General features: G+C 37.9%; 1 protein-coding gene across 7 annotated transcripts in view; it reads right to left on the reverse strand.

The window, feature by feature from the left end:
• Positions 1-20,017, reverse strand: part of vps13d (vacuolar protein sorting 13 homolog D) — a 234,188-nt gene that overhangs the window by 193,753 nt on the left and 20,418 nt on the right. For all 7 annotated transcript variants that reach the window (XM_069918981.1, XM_069918980.1, XM_069918987.1 and 4 more), the window contains 9 exons: positions 15,436-15,604; positions 14,707-14,808; positions 12,255-12,477; positions 10,751-10,933; positions 8,983-9,113; positions 6,519-6,594; positions 5,275-5,454; positions 2,645-2,775; positions 721-853 (listed from right to left, as the gene is read on the reverse strand). In XM_069918981.1, coding sequence (XP_069775082.1) covers positions 721-853; positions 2,645-2,775; positions 5,275-5,454; positions 6,519-6,594; positions 8,983-9,113; positions 10,751-10,933; positions 12,255-12,477; positions 14,707-14,808; positions 15,436-15,604 — 1,328 coding nt within the window. The remainder of the gene's footprint in view (positions 1-720; positions 854-2,644; positions 2,776-5,274; positions 5,455-6,518; positions 6,595-8,982; positions 9,114-10,750; positions 10,934-12,254; positions 12,478-14,706; positions 14,809-15,435; positions 15,605-20,017) is intronic.

The following is a 20,017-nucleotide window of genomic DNA, read 5'->3' on the forward strand; positions in this document are numbered from 1 at the left end:
ATTTTGGTCGTCGAATGGGAACATAAATAGTACATGAAAGATTACAAGAATCCTAGTTCCTGATCACCATTGCCCAACCTTGTGCCTGAAGGATAGGCATAAACAAGTGTTCACACGACTGAACTTTATCACAGGATGAACATCCTTCTACGGAAGTTTTTAAAAACAAAAAAGCTAGCTTGTGCTAGGCCAAACCAGGAAAAGGATGGAGACACTCTTTTGACTCATTTATCTCCAAATAATACAAGTGGTTAGAATTTCTCTCTTGTCCATTGCCAATGGTGCAAATTAAACTTTAGAGTAAACACTCAAGAAAAAAAGGAAAAGGAAAAATCAAGACTTCTGTCTCCTTTAAACGTGGCCAAAACTGCACATTGGAAATGTACAACAATGAAAAACAGATTGGTAAATAAAATAAAAACTCTCAATGTACAACACTGAAGCATCAAAAATGAACACTTCAGATGTTATCTTGAATGAAGCAATACTGATTTTTTTTTTTAAATCATTCACCCTGCTCTTTCCCAGTGACTGACTCATTTGTGTTTTTGCACAGCTCACCTGTCCAAATGACACAGGTAAGGTTTTATTGAAGATCTTGTTTGCCAAGATCAACCGATTACAATATGGAAACAAAAGTAACATTTTAATTCAGCACTTGTGCACACAATGCCATGAAAAATATATTAAATGCAATAATCTTGGCTCAAAGGCAACTACCTCGAAAATTTGACAGCAGAATTCGACCCAGATCCACAACCACAAGCAAAGAATCTGGAGATTTGAAATCATCTGGAAAAATCACTTGAGGGGCAGAAATATCTAATTTCATCATCCAGCTTTTGTCATTTTCCTAGTGAGAAAGAAAATTTGCATTTTCAATTCTTCAAGTTTCAGCAGTGATAGAAGTTAATAAATTAATATCAATGGTAGCATATTATGATCAACAATCTGATTATAAAATTATGGAAATTTAGTGCACAGAAAGTAGGCACTCAATGCATTTTATTAATGTCAGTCAATTAAAAGCTGTTTTGTCTAATTTCATTTGGTTTATAGTCTCAGTTATGGAACCAAGTATTCATCTTGGTTTCTCCTCCAACGGCTTTAAAATTGTTTTCCTTAACTTTCATCAATTATTTTATCTGTTACCTTAAATCTATGCCCCCGTCTTTGATTTCCCTGCAAGAAAAATGGGTACTTTGCATTTTACCTGTCTCGGTTTTTTATTACTTCATACATTTCAATTAATGCTCATTCAGCTACCAATGAACTAAAGGAAACAACTCCAGCTTGGGCAACCTTTTATCATTACTGAACTTCTGAAACCCTAATGATATCCTTGTGAACCCTAACATGTATTCTAGCCATTACATCCTTTCTGTAAGGCAATGCTCCAAGCCTAGCTCCCATAAAGTTTCAGTATGTTCTCCTTGCTCTTGCATTCATTGCTTTAAAGTATCCAGTGTGAATTTTCAATCAGCTTTCATATTTGCCTTCAAGGAAATGTGGTCATACAGTCCAAGGTACTTAGAACATACAGAGAACACTACAAGGAAATGTATCATACAGTCCAAGATACTTAGAACATACATAGAACACTACAAGGAAATGTGATCATACAGTACAGGCCTTTCAGCCCACGATGTCTTGCAAATCTATCATCTCTGGGATGGTCATTTGTCTTGTCTTTCAGTCAGCCCAGATCAAATTTCATTTAGAACTTTTCAATCTACTAATCAATCTATTTTGCTTTTCTAATAGAGTTTAATATTTCCTTTATTATTAACTACTAAATAGTTTAAAAATCACTTAACTATGGACCACTGAAGAACCAGGAGCCAACATAATTCAGCAAGGGTGGTAAGTGGGATACAGGAAAGACAAAATTCAATGAGAGTGAAAGGTAAGAAAATTGCAAGAACTTGGAATTTTTGCATTTGGAGCCAACAAAGTCAATATTATGTGTTATGGTAGTAGATTCTCTAAAGGTAGGGGCAAGAGGCTTTGGAGAGGTGGTCTATGCATCTGCTTGGAGTGAAATAAATCAACATGGCAGCCAACAGCCTGGTTTGAGAAAAGGGATGGAAACAGCACCAACAATGCTAATTGTGTCCTGTATAAGAGCATAACAATTGAGCAGAGTTTACAAAGATATCAATTTGGCTGATAAGGAAAGAAAATATCTCTGGTAATAGAACAAATTGATGATGTGTGATCAATGTCATCCTTTTGAATGCAAATACATGTTTGGAACAAATTTTAAAAATGTGGGACAATAAGGCAAAAACTGCAGGAAATGTCATTGGAATTGGAAGCTATGTTGTGAGGCTGAATGATCAGATCTCCATGTATACTCAACCCAGAGAGAAGAATCCTTGAATCTAGGATTGAAATGCAACTATGATTTGAGATGATGCAAAGGAAACTTAAATATTTTCATCAAGAATAAGAATTTCTACCGATGATGCTTTCTGCAACATTCACTCAACTGTAAAATTTAACCCTTCCTTTCATCACCATGAGAGGCTGACGAGATGATTTGCTGTGTCCAGGTGCATTCATGATGCAACCAATTTCCATTTAGAATTAATGTACATTTCCAAAATCTCATGATCCGGCTCAACACATTTAGGTGACTTACAATGAATTCTCCCACTAGTAGCTGATCGATGGTTTGTCTGATCTCAGCCTTCGTTTGCATCTTGAGCTTATTGTATTGCCTTCTGGCAGCTTCTGCCACCCGTAGCTCCAGTTCTGACTGGTAACCAAAACCTAACAACATGGTGGGGGGGGGGGGGAAAAGAGAATTTCAGAGCTAGTTCTGAATCGTACACATTGGAGTATTATTAAATAATATATATTTTTGTAAATCCTAATGGAAATTATCCACAATTTTTCTTCGTGGGTATTCTCAGTTTATCTTCATTGATAATTTCAGTTTATTTTCCAGTTTCTCTCATATATTGTAAAATGAAGCAGCTCCTCTAAAGCAATATAGATGTATACAAGAAGCAGGTTCACTCAAGAACCAATTATAAAAATATAATTGATGGTCTCCAGTGATGATTTACATCTTACTTTTACCATTGTTGCAGATTGAAAATTCTCACCAGCTTAGTTTCAATTTTCAATCCAATGTCGTTTCACCCAGTAATAGTTATTTATATGTAACAGGAACTATTAAAAAATTATCACTAAGATATTCAAACAAGACTGACTCTGACACTTTGGTCAAAGAAGCAGTTTTCAAGCAGAGTGAAAAGTTTGGGTCTACAGGCAACTGGATAATATCGGACAGAACCAAGAGTTAAAAGTCTTAGTGGAGGCGAGAGAGAAAGAGAATCTTAGAGAATTAAAAAATTTTAAATTTGAAGACATTTAAATTAGATGAACAATAACTGACAGGCTAGTGAGAATTGGCTGAAGAGGGACCAATTATAGAAAAAGGGTACTACAGTTGGCCTAGCAGTTAGCGCAATGCCAGCAACCCCCAGGATAGAATCCAGCTCTGTCAGGGGTTTGGACATTCTCTTCATGGGTTTCCTCCATTTACACTGATTTCCTCCCACCCTTCAAAATCACATAGGTTAATTGTTATATTTGGGTGGCAACAGGGTTATGGGTTGCCAAGCTATTTATCCAAATTTGTTTTAATTCAAATTTTAAAAGCCAGCAGACTGGAGATGAGTTGCAACTGGGGTAAGATGGAAACTTGTAAAGAATTAGTTTCAACAGGAATTGCAATGAAGTCAAGGCAGGAGACATTACAGAAGTGAAAATAAGTGATATATGCTTTGAGCAACTCTGGAGTTGAAAATACTGTTCATGCTCAGTTAGGGTCACCAAGAACATTAAAATTTTGGTTTGTCAAAGACAGTGCTTGTGAAGGAATAAAATAATTCCAAGTGTACACTTTGTGTTTTGAGTGTAATGGTTATAAACTTGGAAAAAATTGCACCTCAATGAAAACTACAAATCACATTGCAATAATGAGTGTCTACATAGATGGGATGGTGCTGGAAGAGAGAGTGGGATTTAATAGTAAAGGCAGGCTTTGACCTTGCCTGAGAGTAAATTTCTGGGAACCATGATGATCTTGTGGTGGTAACACTTCAGTTGATGCTAATGCTTTCATGCCAGATTTATGGATATAATGGAGTGGGTCACATGGTGGCCAGTGCAGCAAAGATTGGTACCTTTCACAGTGCAGGTGATCTGGGCATCTTCACAATCTGCTGCTTGGGCAATGACATAATCTAAGCGGTCGGTGCCAGAGAAGACGGTGTCCTCTTTTGGTTGCTCTTCAGAATGTGTACTCCCTGTTCAATGCATTGTTCTTTAAACTGGCCAACTGTTGCATCTCATAATAAGGGAATATCAGCATCAAAGGTGTCCAAGCACCAAAGCTACAATAGCAGAGCAGAATTCAGGACCGCTGCTGATCAGTGGTACCTGCTAATACCCATGCAGCAGAGCTAGATTTAACTTAATTTAGATATACAGCATGGTGACAGGTCCTTCTGGCCCACAAGCCCTCTGCTGCCCAAATGCCCCAATTAACCTATAACCTCCATAAATTTTAAAGGGTGGGAAGAAACCCATGCAGATATGGGAGAACCTCCAAACTCCTGACAGACAGTGCTGGAATTATAAAATGGAATGCCATTTTTTTAATGTATGGTTTCTTTTAACAAAACGTAGCTTTTGCACACCAGCTATTGAGCAGGTCTCAAACAGGATAATCTTGATCCAGTGCAAGGGAGACCAAGATGGGTGACATGGTTAGCATAGCGGTTAGCACAACGCTGTTACAGTGCTAGTGACCAGGTTCAAATCCAGCACTGTCTGTCAGGAGTTTGGATGTTCTCCCATATCTGCGTGGGTTTCTTCCCACCCTTTAAAATTTATGTAGGTTGTAGGTTACCATGCTGTACATCTAAATTAAGTTAAATCTAGCTCTGCTGCATGGGTATTAACAGAGAGATATGCACATGTTGCAGGTACCACTGAGCTCCCTGGCAAAGGTACATACACACATGCATGGGCTCAAACACAAGATCCCTTGTGCTGTTTGATCCTTCCTTGCTTCTCAAATCCTTCCAGGTTCTGGCTAGGATCCATATCTATTTCGAAACCCTCTGACCACACACATAACTCATTCTCCTGACAATGGTTCCAACTACACATCTGGCCCACATTTTCAAAAAGATACTTTGAGATTATTTCTTACCAATAACAAATAACTACTTTAAAATTTACTTTTCCACTAACCTGAGGTATGCACTTTGCCCTTGTAGAAAAAATCTGCAACTTTCTTGATAACTAGAGGGTTATAGATGATATTAAGGGGTCGAGTGCTGACTTCCAATCTTCTCTCATAGTTACTCCAGACTGGATTTTTCTCATAGATCATTTCAAACACTGGTGGCAATTTACATGGAGAACCAAAACCTAAAATATAAGGAACAAAATTAGATCAATTAACAAATATTATTCTTTTGGTAATATGTGATTCATAATTTTTCTTCCGTTTTATTGCTTTATCATTGAATTGGGGTACTAAATAACATATTACAAACCAAGACACAAATTGTGAAGACAAAAGAGACAGGAGATGCAGGCATCTGACACAAAACAGTATGCTGGAAGAACTCAGCGGATCAAGCAAGAGCAACAAAGGCAAAAGGTGCAATCTGTTATCTTGGGTTGAGACCCTGAATCATGACTGAGAGAAGAGGAAAGATAGCAAGATATAGCAGGACAAGGGAGAGATGGGGCAAAGGCTGGTGCATGATGGGTGAAACCAGACGAAGAGCGATGATAGGCAGATGCAATCAGATGGGAAAGGTGAACAAAGGATGAAGAGAACCAAGTATACAGGTGTATATTGTAGTTGATTACCTACAATTGGAAAATTCAATAATACCGTTGAGTTGTAAGCTACTCAAGCACAATATGAGATGCTGTTTTTCCAATTGACATTTGGCCACTCTGTAATGATGGAGCAGGTCAATGACAGACAGTTCAGCTTGGGAGTATGAGGAGACTTAAATTGACATGAAGCTCGAGATAGCCAATGCAGACAAAGCAAAATGGTTGGTTAGTCCATGCTTGGTTTCCCCGAGGTACATAACAACACATCATGAGCACCAAATGTAGATGAGGTTGGAGGTGGAGGTGAACCTTTCTATCTCAACATTCCCAATGATTTATTTGGCTATACATCAATGAGTATTTACAGTACATCAAATGATCAATTTATAAAGAACAGCCACAGTTTAAAAGTTCAGGTTTAAATTAATCTTCTAATCAGAATTGTATTACTGTATTTTTTTTTCCTCTTGAACTTACTCCCTGAGACCCTCCCTCCTGGAAATTAGGTGGCAAAATATAATTACACAGAACCTTTTCTGACAAGACTCAAATTGTTGTTCCTTGTGCCTGGATCTTAACTGCAAACTGCTTTCATGAAAAATCTCAACAATAAAAAAGAACACTGCAGCACATTGCCTCACCTTGATGCATATCAGCTGTCTCAGGTAAAGTGGAACGCATACCCAATGTCTGTAATAAGCTGGAAGCATCTTTTTCCTGTTAATGTAGGAAGGAAGCACATAATATGAAATGTGTTTCTATGGTACTAATCACTAAATAATTTAGCCCAAACTTTCCTATCTGGGAAAACATCCAAAGACGTTTAGAGAGACCCCTCAAATTTAAAATATTTAAATTTAGACATAGGGCACTGTAACGGGCCATTTTGGCCCACGAGTCTGTGCCGCCCAATTTAATCCAATTAACCTACACCTCCAGTATGTTTCGAACAGTGGGAGGAAACCTGAACCCACAGAGAAAACCCAAGCAGACACAGGGATAACATACCAATCCTTATAGACAGCACGGGATTCGAACCCCAGTCCTATTTGCTGGTGCTGTAAAGGCGTTGTGCTAACCACTATGTCAACTGTGCCACCCCTTCAGGATTCTGAAAGTCCAAATTATCTTTAAAAAGCCCCAAATAAAAGGCAAATTTTCAATTTTATTGAAAAATATTGACCTATGGTCTAGACAATTCTTTCTATTGCATTTTCTGACTTCATTATTGTCCATGAAGCATGATTTCATATTGAATACATGCACCTATGACTTAAGGCTGATAGATTACATAGAACATTACAACACAGTAGAGACCCTTCGAAAAAATACTAAACCTTCCCTACCTCATAACCCTCTATTTATTTTTCATCCATGTACATGTCGAAGAGACTATTAAATGCCCCTATTGCTCCAGCCTCCACCACCATCTCTGGCAATAAAAATAAAACTTACTCCTTATCTCTCCTCTAAAGTTTCTTTCCTTCACTTTGTACAGATGTCCTCTGATGCTTTCCCACCCTGGGAAAAAAAGGGGCTGACTGTCTACCTTATCTATGCTTCTCATAATTTTGTCGACCTCTATTAAGTCACCTCTCATCCTTCTTTGCTCCAAAGCGAAAAGCTCAGCTCTGCTAACCTTGCCTCATAAGACATTTTTCAATCCAGGCAACATCCTGGTAAATCTCCTCTGCACCCTCTCCATAGCTTCCACATCTTTCCTTGTAATGAGATGATCAGATGCAATTCTTTTTTAAATGTCATGAGACAAACTATTACAAAATACCTTAAAATTCAGTGCAGGTCCATCAGATAAAATCTAAAGACAATGACGTGCGCACACAGTTATATGTAGTGATAATTCATACTTTATTTTGTTTCGTTTTTCATAAAATTGGGCTTCAAAGCCAAGGAGGAAATTACCTATCCAAGAGACCATACAAATTATGGTCAAAGTGGATTTTAAGCTTAAGTAGAATTGAGATAATCAAGGAAGCTTTCATAAATATGCTTCAAGATATCCATTACTGATTGGAGAAGATCACCATACTGCTCAATTAGTCCCCTACTTTGTTCCTTGTAAACCCAAATTCAATCTACAAATTTGCTGATGACACCACTGTTGTTCACTGAATAAATGGAAATAGTGAGTAGAAATTTAGGATGGAGAACAAGAATGTGGCGGGGTGGTACCACCAGAACAGGAATCTTGTTCTCAACATCACGAAGACCAAGGGGCTGATTGTTGATTTTTTTTTAAAAGGAGAGGCTGCGTGACCCCACACTGGTCTGCAATGATGGGGAAAAAGATGGAGAGAGTCAGAACGTTCAGGATTCTATTAGTCCGCATTTCAGAAGACCCCTCCTGTAACCAGGATATTGAGGCAACTGTGAAGAACACTCACCAACACCTCTACTTTTGAAGAAGTCTGAGGAGATTCGGTATGTTGTTGAATACACTATCGGATCTACAGATGCACTATGGAAAGTATAAAGGCTGGTTGCATAACAGCCTGGTTTGGCAATTCAAGTGCCCAGGAATACAGAGGGTTGCAGAAGGTAGCAACCTTAGCCAGGTTGGTCATAGAACCTTCCACTGCAGACATTTATGTGAGGCGCTGCGTCAAAAAGACAGCCAGTATCATAAAGGACTCACACCACCCTGGTCACCACCGCTTCTCATTGCATTCTTAAGATAAAATCAAGAAAACCAGCACCTTTCGGTTCTGGAACAGTTTCTTTCTATCTATCTCACGTACTTATTGTCTCTTTTAACTTAATTCAATTAATTTACTGTTATAGTTTTGCTTTACAAGTACCTCTGGCTGCAGCAAGAATTTTGGTGCATTTGTATATTGTTCAATGTGAATCACTATAAACTCATCATCATCAATTCGTTGAAATTTTAAGAGTTGCATACCACCTACCAACAGCTCAATTCCAAGGCTGGTGGCAAATTGGATAACCGAGTAACAGACGAAGCAATTCTTGCTTCATTCATGCATAACACACAAACATTACATTTCATCAGATCATAAATCAGAACAAAACAAAAAAACTATTTCTCCCCCAAGTTGAAATCAGCCATTGATTACTGACACCTACTGGTTTGGGTGAAACAAGGACAGGGAATAAGGAGCCTTGCGTTGCCAAGTCTTGCAAGAACAGGCCTCCCAGCTGAAGAGAGAACAAGGAAGATTCCGTCCGAGGGGAGGACTCCACACCAATTTTTACTCCTGAAGATAATACAAAAGAATGATGCAATTGTTTTTATGCTGCTTTCAGATGATAAAACATTTTACAGTATAATAGAAGGTCACATGAAATGTCTGGCCTGCCTCAGTAAATCACAAGGTTTCCAAACTCACCACTTCCTTACTCAATGTAACTTCAGTCTCTACCAGATAAGCAAGGTCCTAGCATATTTATCACGGGCTAGTAATGAGCTTCATGCAAGCAAAGGTCAACTCTAACATACTTGGCTGGTTCCTGAAGCTGACCTCCTGCTCAGCAAATCCTGCAGAACTTTGATCACCTGTTAAGCCAAGCCCCAGAATGAATCAGCTGATTAAAATCTTTGGCTGGAGCTGCAGTTGGATTAGTGATGTTGAAGGCAGCACATTAGGTGTGATTTACCCTGATCGTTTTCAAAATGAACTCGCAAAATTAAGAAGGGACCCTTATCTCCATAGACATCATCTTCCAGCTACTCCCATTGGGAAAAAGATGCAGAAATATTACAAAAGATACAGAACCACCAAGCTGAGGAAAAGTTTCTTTCCATGGGCAGTGAGACTGCTAAAATAATTCTCCGTGACTCTACAGCATATTAATAATATTATTTTAATATATGTTCAGTGTATATGTATGGTGCGTCTGTATATGTGTCGTATGTCTGTTTGCACCATGGACCGGAGCAGGTTGTTTTGTTAGGTTGTAATGGTACATTGAGATGACAAATGAACTAGAAGTCAAACTTGAATAGACAAGAGCTGTCGTCAGATGGTCGCAACAAAAACAGAGGCAGAAGGTAGATGGATTACTTCTCAAGGAATTAATTCTCAAGAGGTATGAAATCTATGCGTGTGCTTCTGGCCCTTAGAAGTGTTTCAGAGAGACAAGTTATACTGTATTATGTTACTATATTCTATTTTCTCCACTGAACTTTGCATTGTTCCTGTTGCACCCCATTAATAAGTTATACTGTATTATGTTACTATATTCTATTTTCCCCACTGAACTTTGCATTGTTCCTGTTGCACCCCATTAATAAGTTATACTGTATTATGTTATTATATTCTATTTTCCCCACTGAACTTTGCATTGTTCCTGTTGCACCCCATTAATAAGTTATACTGTATTATGTTACTATATTCTATTTTCCCCACTGAACTTTGCATTGTTCCTGTTGCACCCCATTAATAAGTTATACTGTATTGTTACTATATTCTATTTTCCCCACTGAACTTTGCATTGTTCCTGTTGCACCCCATTAATAAGTTATACTGTATTATGTTACTATATTCTATTTTCCCCACTGAACTTTGCATTGTTCCTGTTGCACCCCATTAATAAGTCACTTTTTTCACCCTGCTCATTTAATTTTTTTTGGTAACCTGGAAAAACACCCAGTACCAAGAGACTCACTCTTTAGATTTTTTCATATACTTATAGGTGAACTAATCTATTTCAACAAGGTTATTAAGCAGTTTGTTCTTTTTCCGTCATCATCTACAAATCTTATGCATACTTGCCTTACCTTTAGTTCGTTTTTTTGTAAAGTTACTGTTCCCTGCACATTGATGTGTGATCCTTCATCAAGAATTGACTGAGGATAAATTAAGATTGCTTGTAAACATCTTTGAAAAATCACCTGAAAACTCCAGTTCCACAAAAACAGTCTCTGTTCCACCATGATTAGTCTCCTTTTCATGACTGAGCAAGCTGATGGTCCCGCTTTGTAACAGAAAGTTCAGTTTAATGAAAACATGGTCCCTCCTTGTAAACGTGTTCATGGTTGACGTATCAGCCATTGTGTTAAAGATTTCATCACCATCTGACAAAAGAAAGTTGTCCAATTAATTTAAGAGATAGATTATCTGAACCAGGAAGATGATAAGGAATAGGAAGTTTGATTTGTTAAATTGGATTCTGGAGAAGAAATATCCCTAATGATGGCCCATCGGCCTATTCTGGAAACTATACAGATGGCATCAAGTGGTCTTCTATTTCATGAATGAATGAAAGAAAGCAAATTCCATCCCCTGTGGGAAGCACAGCAAAGGAGCACATGGTAAAGACTAAACTGAAAAGGTCAAAGCACTTCATAATAAATGAAATGCCTTCATCTTAAGTGGATTGTGACTTATGGCTGAGCTCTAAATCAGTGTGATAGATAGCTGACCAACCCCCAATAAGAGATGTGCAACATATGACAAAAATTGCCTTTGCTGGCAATTCTGCAAGAAAATTACCCACTGCCTGAGATTTCAGGCTTTATATAATTCTATTGGTTGTTTTGGAAAATAGCCACATTGCCAATATAAACTTTCCAATTTGAAAAAGAAAGTCTAGAAATAATAGCATAAATGTCTTATTATAGGTGTTGATTATCAAGTAATAATCAGATTTTGGGCATTTTTGGTACATCCCTAATCACAAATTCCACACAAAACTTGAAAACTGAGCCGACGAGTTTCACAAGCACTGTTGTTTGCGGAACAGGCAGCAGTTTGCCTTGTCCACATTTCCATGGAAACATCAGCTTGTTTCAAGAGATCTGTGGCATCCATGGAAATGAAGAAAGGAGGAGGTTCTGTGGAAAGGGCAAGGAAGGATGAGGGTTTAACAAAGGGTCTTCTAAGGGAGATTCCTTCTGAACCACAGGCATGCTCCAGTTGCACCCTGTAGCCACAAGTCCCTGTGATTAGTGCCAGAATTGGACCCTCAGACTTCGGGAGAAATTTGTAAGTTTGCAAAAGCTTTGCACTTTACAGAGGATTGCTGGTAATGGTTTATTTCTAATAAAATTTAAGTGCTTTTAAAAAACATAATGACAATGGGGGGGGGGGTCAACTTCATATTTAAGATTCCTCATGGATATTTACATCAAATTTGTTTCCCTGTAAAAAGGCACCACTCGCCCAGCAGTCTGATCAAGAGCACCAAGAGAGAATTCCTTCTGAGACATCGCACGAACATGGGCCATGTAACGCCCAATTCAATATTTTAAGCAGATAGAGGCCACAGTCAGGAAATTTTCTCAAGCACAACGGCCAAAAATACACGTTCCAAGATAAAGGGAGGCGATCTTGCACTGGACCTTTAGCATCTCAGTTAACCATTGAAAGGTAGCACAAATGCAAATCTCATCATACCGAGGGACTCTTCTTGGTTCCACTGTTGCTGCACTTCCGCTGCAAGATCTTCTACACTTTCACCCCGTTCAATTTGTTGTGAATTTTGAGAGTAGCCATACCAGCCACCCCATCCAGGGAACCAAGATTGCAGATACTGGATCACGCCACTACGGTTTCCATGTATTGACTTTGAGTGCAAGGAAGAGCCGAGAGTTTCTTCTGATGGAGGCCCCCGCAGTTTCTGTCAGAATGATCAAAGAACTTTAAACGTTCAGTAATTTCCACATTCTGTGTCAGCCCAAGCCAACCCAAGAACATCAAAGTTAGATAATGGAAGACAATTTTAATATTTTTTTTCCCAAACCACATTATAAGCAGTATTCCACTCAACACAAGTAGAAAAGCTCCATTAAACCTCACTGTATTATCATGGAGCACAGCACTTCCTCAAATTGGGCTCCCAATTAAAAATTTGTCATTTCCAGCTTTTGTTAAGCAAAGATGCAGCACAAATATTTCTTGACAATTTTCGGTAAAAAATGGTCTTAGATTTCAAACTGAAATAGCTGTGAATCTGCCAATTTTACAGGCAGTGGTCTACGACTTCAGGATTTTCACTTGTGCGTAGAGAAAGATATTTCAAATTTGCAGTCAGAATTCATAAGTCATGATGAGTGCATTCTGTTGCTTGGCATTTCATGAAGTTCACCATGTGAGCATTAAGTTCCAGGAATGCTCCAATACCCCTAGTCATTAACCTGTGCCAGACTGGAGCTAGTGTGCAAGTGCTTTTCTGTTCATTTCAGTGGAGAGCAGATGTTGCAAAGGGCTTACGTTAAAAATTAACACTTTTCAGTGTTTTGAGTCTTATTAAATATTTCACTATTCTAGTTTTAGTTTTTACATTTTTGCTTACATTTTATTCACTTTGTAAAAAGTTTAAAAATATATGTTTAACGATTTTTAATTGTTTTTGAAGCTATTTAAATACATGAAATATACAGTAGTAGTTCCTATATGGCCCCATTCTACTATGGAAGGCTCTTCAGTTCACAGTACTGCACTGTGATCCATTTGCCTTTTCCTCAAGTTTGGTCACCTTTCTTCTTCATGTTAATAAACAGTCCCAATCTATGTTTTCCTGCAACCATGCTTCTGTAATGGCAATCAGATCATATTTACTTCTAGTGCTCTGTTCAATATCTTCCTTCAATGCATATAGATAATTTCTCCAGCAGTATGAAGTTGATAGTGGTGAACTGCATATAAAGCTATTTCAATGACGCAGCTTGATTGGTAGCGATTTTACCCTCTTATCTTCACTTTCACTGGCTGTGGCATTGTCATTTACATTAAAATCCCCAGTATCCAGAATTTGAGCAATTGGCAACCAAAGCAACCCAGCAATAAAATAAAAAATAAACAAGAATAAATAAAAATTTAAATAAAAGTTCAAAATTATTAAAGTCAATGTTCTCTGAAGCAACACACAACCCTTTGGTGAAGATTGGAGCAAACATTCACCCAGCAGAGTGCCCTTGACAAGCCCTGCCCACAGTAGCTGTTTGAATAAAGTGGTGTTTGAAAAAAAATGCCAGCACCCAGGATAAAAAGCCAGCCGATGTCACTCGCTGCTGGGGCAATTCTCCCAAAGTGTCCCCCATCCCTGCTTACTACATCTTTATCTTTGTTAGTATTAAGTATATTGGTAAGGCTTTATCTGTAAACTTAATTTAGACATACAGCACGGTAACAGGCCAACAAGTCTGTGCCGCCCAATTTACACCCCAATTAACTTATATGCCCCAGTATGATTTGAATGGTGGGAGGAAACTGGAGCCCCAAGGGAAAAATCACGTGGACATGGGGAGAACGTAGAAACTCCTTTGACTGTGTGGGATTCGAACCCCAGGCCTGATCGCTGGCACTGTAAAGGCATTGCACTAACCACTACGCCAACCATGTTACCCTGGGGGGGGGAGGGGGGGGGGTTGAATTATGATGGTGGCATGGTTAGGGCTGCAGTTGGCACAATGCTGTTATAGTGCCAACAACCCGGGGTTTGAAGGTAAATTTTGTAAATTACAGAATTACCTGATTAAAATGAACTTTACATAATTAAAGACTACAATACTGGTTTTTGTTTTCAAATTACTTTACATTTCGTGGGCAGGAAGGGCCTGTTTACTATGATGAATGTCTAACTCTAAATTTAAAATCAAATCAAAAGAATCCAGGATACATTATCAAGGGAGTTTGGTTAACAATTATCAAAGGGACTGTGGAATGTTAAGAATTGGCTTGGCTCAAGAACTGGATTCTGACTTTTATCTCAGATTTGTCGTGTCTGAACCACTTCCAATGAAGAGAATCCGCAAATTAACGAGCAGTGCCTTGAAGAACCTTGGTTGTTCATTTGACCCAAAACCTTAACTTTGCGTAAGGGTAATATTTAATTGAAAATGCTGACCTCAGCCAGTATATCTTGCTTCTTAAACTGCTCAAATACAATTTCTCGTAGGATTTTCAGTTCTTCAAAGCTCTGGTCCTCTTCAATCCGCTCCAACTCCTCCTACAAAATAAAACAGATCAGCAGCATGCATTAGAGGGATATGAGTGCGAGCTTCATAAAATGTGATTTCTCTAAGGATTTAGAAAAAAATGAAAAGTTTCTCCAATATGATAACTGCACAAATGACAATCCAGAAAATCTTAAGGATTCGATTTTTTTCAGATGTCTGCACTCACCCCCCCCCCACCCCACCCCCATCCTGGATAACTCACCCCCACCACAAAGGATCTTTCATCAGAAATGCCAGGTTCAGCCAGGCTAGCTGGGACAGATAAACCATTTGACATGTATCTTCAGCCAGAGGGTGGTGAACTTGTGGAATTTGATGTCAAAGACAGCTGTGGACGCCAAGTCAATGGGCATATTTAAAGCAGATGTTGATTAGAAAAGGTTAGACTATGGAGATAAGGGAGGAGAATAGGGTTAAGAGGAAAAATACATCAGCCATGATTTGCTTGGTGGAGCAGACCCAATGGGCTGATTGGCCAAATTCCCCTCCTATATCTAATGACCTTAAGATGTCCTGTCATTAAATGTTTTCCTCTAAATTATTAAAAAGTTAAAAATTGTTCTTAAACTAGTGAAAAGTCAAACTGTTTAAGTCATTCTTAAACTAGATCATATCACCTCTTCTTCTAATGAATTCAGATTTCCTTTCAGCTTTTCATGATATTTTACTGTATAGAATACTGCGTCCCTTGCTCGTTGCAAGACGAAGGTCCAGTTTAATCGCTTCCTCTGCTCACGAATCTCAGCAAGATTGGCATTCAGAGCAAAATTCCACCATTCACGAGAACTATTTGCAAAGGAAAAAAAAACCAGAATGAAATAAATGCTTCAATGATGCTTACATGGTCTTATTAATAACTTTTACAGATGTATATGTATAGGTGATCTCCCGTGACACTTAATGCTGTTTTGACTTTGGGATACAGCGCAAAATGAGTAATACCAATAATCAAAGGAAATTAAAATTATAGCAGGTAATTAAATTGGGAGGTGATCATCGAAGTTATTCTTTCAGCCAGCATGGCTGGATCTATCTTCGGGTAATACATGGTGAGATTCCAATAATAAAATGTACTGGAGTGCAGGTATTGTTTTATCTCCATAATGACCTTTAATAGAAGCTATATGGGCAAGCATACCACATGATCAAAAGAAACAATTTTCATTATAGAGGTCGTCATACGAATTCATTACGAAAATAAATTATATAAAGTATATGGCAGATAGAAGAGATTAACAAAAAAAAAGGGTTTACTCTTCTCTGACATGAGGAGCCAGTTATATCAATAAACTATTCTGAGAGACGAGGGCAGATAAATATATCCACAACAATACATTTGAGGTTACAAATACTTTAGGCAAAACATGTCAAGCAGAACTCCAGTCTACCTGTCTGAAAGAGCTGCCAAATAGAACTCAAATACAAAATAATTGCTACACTGAAAGAATTACACCAGCGAATGGTTTGGTCCCCAAATTCTCTTCTTTAAGATGTAAAAAAAGATAAAAGGTTCAGTTCTGAACATGCGTCGGGAATTTTGATGTCAGCAGACTATTTAAATATATACGTACAGTGTATGCATTTACCTCAAAGCCAGATTTAAGACACTTTAGTGATCCACACAGTCTGATGAATTGCAAATTAGGATAGTTAATTCAATGTTTATTATTTACCGAAAGTGAAATGAAAGAATTAAGAAAGGTAAAAGGTCATACTTGAAGTCAAAGGCAAAAGGTCAAACTGGAAGGCAGAGCACATGGTTAAAGGTGGGATTCTGAACAGTGTGGAAGAAGGACCTTGGGGTCCAAATGCATAGCTCTCTCAAGGATGCCACTCAAATTGATAGTTAAGAAGGCTTATGATATGCTGGCCTTCATTAGTCAGGGGAATTGTGTTCATAGGTTACAAGGTAATGTTGCAGCCCTATAAAACCCTGGTTGGACTTCACTTGGAATATTGTGTGGAGTTCTGGTGGAAGAATGTGGAAGCAATGGAGAGGATGCAGATGAGATGATGCCTTGGTTGAAGAACAAGTCTTATGAGGCAAAGTTAACAAAGCTAGGGCTTTTCTCTTTGAAATAAAGAAGAATGAAAGGTGGCCTAGAGGTCTTCATGATTACGAGAGGCATAGATAGAGTGGACGGCACGCACCTTGTTCCCCAACGAGAGTAGCAAATACCAGAGGACATCTGTCCAAAGTGAAGGGGGGGGGGGATAAGTGTTTTTTTTTAATATATGCACACAGAGTATTGGGCACTTGAAATGCATTGTCAGGGGTGGTGGTGCAGTCCAGTACAACAGGGACATTTAAAAGACTTTTAGACAGGCATGCAAATTCAAAAAAATAGAGAGTTATGGGTGTTAGGGGCTCAAGGTTTAGTTAGTTGAGTAGGCTTCTATCAGTCAGTACAACATAGTGGGCTGAAGGGCCTGTACTGTGCAGTAGCATTCTATGTTCTAAAAGGGTTATTTAGACTGAGTCTCCAACAATAAGAACAGTAAATAAAATAAATAAATAAGGCAGGAATTGTTCAGCAGTAATTAAGTGTGATAAATAAGAATTTTCACACTGTCAAAATCCTAATATTCACAAAGAAACCATGGATTTCCGTCGCAACAGCAGAGCAGCGTTAGGCCATTCCATCTATTTGAAGATTGAATTTGCTGATAAGACACTAAAGCAATGACATTCCTGGAGCAGCAGAGTGGACTGGACAGCAAATTATCAATCAAGTCTTGGTAGAGTTTCGACTCGAAATGGTGACTGACCATTTCTACCCATGGATGTTGTCTGGCCTGCTGAGTTCATCAAGCAATTCTTTGTCTCCTTGAGAGTCCAGCACCTGCAGCTTTTGTGGTTCTTTTCAGCAAGTTATGAATTTCTGCATTTAGCTGGATAGGTGCAGCAACCTGACCAATTTAATGGAAGGCTGAATGAATAACACAGGTCAATTATTTTTAATTGCACCATATTTGGTTTATAATCAAAGAAGTGTTCACAGTAAATGCTCAACAATGGGGATATCACACAAAGAAAAAAAAATGCAAGAGTAAATGGCTGCGTGATATCATAAAAAAAAGTTCTCATTCAAAGCTATGACTCCAATGAGCAAAGGCTCAATTATCTATCAAAATCTTACTGATGCCCAGAACATAAAGGTTTTGAAAATTTCCAATTATAAATGCAAACACCTTTCCCTTTACTGAGTTCAGACCAAGCAATGAATGAACGAGAATGAGCAAAAAATGGGTCAGAGCAAAGGAAGATAGCAGCATATTAAAAACCAAAAGAATAATCAGTGGAGTGGATGTTGTTTTGACTGAGGAATTGGTGCTGATGGCCAGTGTATTTTGAACGGGAGAACAGGCATGGCAGCGGTAACTTGCAATTTTTTAAATTGAAAATTTATTTATCATTTGTATCAATACAAAAAAGAATAATTCAATAATAATGATACAAAATTTTTCTCCCTCCCAAAAGAAGGAAGAAAAAGAAAAGAACACCTATTTTTACATATATAGTATTATTATTAGCATATATAATATTCACTGATTATTTTTGTAGCTTCTAATTGAGAGGGGTGGGTGAAGTGGAGAAGGTGGATGGAATTTTATTCATAAAATCCATATATGGTTTCCAAATTTTATAAAAGTTTTCAACTCGATTCCTTAAACTATACGTATTTTTTTCTAAAGGTATACAATTTTGCATTTCAATATGCCATCTGCCTAATCTACCACATTTTCTGTCTTCCATGTTACCATTTATTTGCAGTCACTACTACTATATTCAAAAATTCTTCTGGATATTTATCCAATATCAGTTTTATATCTTTTTCATGTATTATTTTCCCAAGTAAAAATATTCTTGGATCTTTTTGTATCTTTACCTTCATAATTTGTCTTAATAATACACTCATATTGTTCCAAAATCTTTCCACTATTGGTAACTTACAATTGAGATCTTTGTTCATTATTGGTAGGTGACTTGTGGAGTTATAATTAAGGCCCACAGCAACTGGTGTCATAAAAAAAGTGAAGCTATTTTCTCTTGGTCTCTAAGTGATCCTAAGCTCTGGCCTTCTAATTATTTAATTGCTATTTTGTAAGATCAGCCCATCCTTCTCACTTCTTCAGATATTCCTAACCCAATTTCAACTAATATTGTCTTAGCTGCCAATTTTAGCCATGGTGGCTTACAGGAGAAAGTTCCAAATTAATATTTCCCAAGCAGAAAAATTTTCTTGACTTCATCCTTGAAAAATATGGCACCTATTATTTAGCTCTGGTCTTTCAACTATATTTCTCAAGCAACGTAGGCAGGTGTCTCTTCTTTCTGCTGTGAGTACATAGTTAAAACTTACATTAAATCGCCCTTTAATCGCCTGAATTTCAAAGATCACAACCTCTCATAATTTGATATGGATCATTCTCACAGGGCTAATATTACCTTCAGAAGATGCAGCCTTAGAACAAACACGTTACTGCAGGTAAGATCTAACCAGGATTTTTTATAACTAAGGCATATTATCAAATACTCTAGTTCTAAAGACCAGCCATTTTCAACCTTTATTTGGCTATGGCTCCCTTAGAACTCTGCTCAAAGTTTATGGGCAGTCATGTTGAGGTATTTTCTTCCATACTCCTCTCCTATCTACCTCATTAAAAAAAATATAATTTCAATCCAATGCCCCACTTAAATGTGCTGTGCAACCCCCCCCCCCTTCAAAGGGACATATGACCCCTGTTGAGAATTGCTGCTCTAGACAAGGTCAGCAATCCATTTTTCTTCTTGATTTTTTAACCTGATGCATAAAGCCGCTCGTCTTCTAAGAGTTCCATTTAAAAAGCATTCGAGAGTCTAAAGTGGATGTCCCCACATAATCTATACTGAGATCCTGTCAGAAATTTACCAATCATTTTACCCATTCATATCTCTTTGTAATATTGAGAATCTATCAATTATGCGTATTATGTTGCCTCCCTCTTTATGTCATTGCCAATCTACTGTAGGTATATAACTATACAGTTTGTCTGTGTGACTATTGAAGTATATCCCCTTTATCTCTGCCCTTCCTGCTACTCAGCTAATGGCTTAACCAATCAGATCAATAATGTTTTGATTTCAAGAGGCTTCATCTTTAGCTCTTAAGAGTCTTTGTTATAGGACAATAAAATTGCCAACCAGTCACTTCACTA

The sequence above is a fragment of the Narcine bancroftii genome, chromosome 2 (genome assembly GCF_036971445.1).
Source record: "Narcine bancroftii isolate sNarBan1 chromosome 2, sNarBan1.hap1, whole genome shotgun sequence".
NCBI lineage: Eukaryota > Metazoa > Chordata > Chondrichthyes > Torpediniformes > Narcinidae > Narcine > Narcine bancroftii.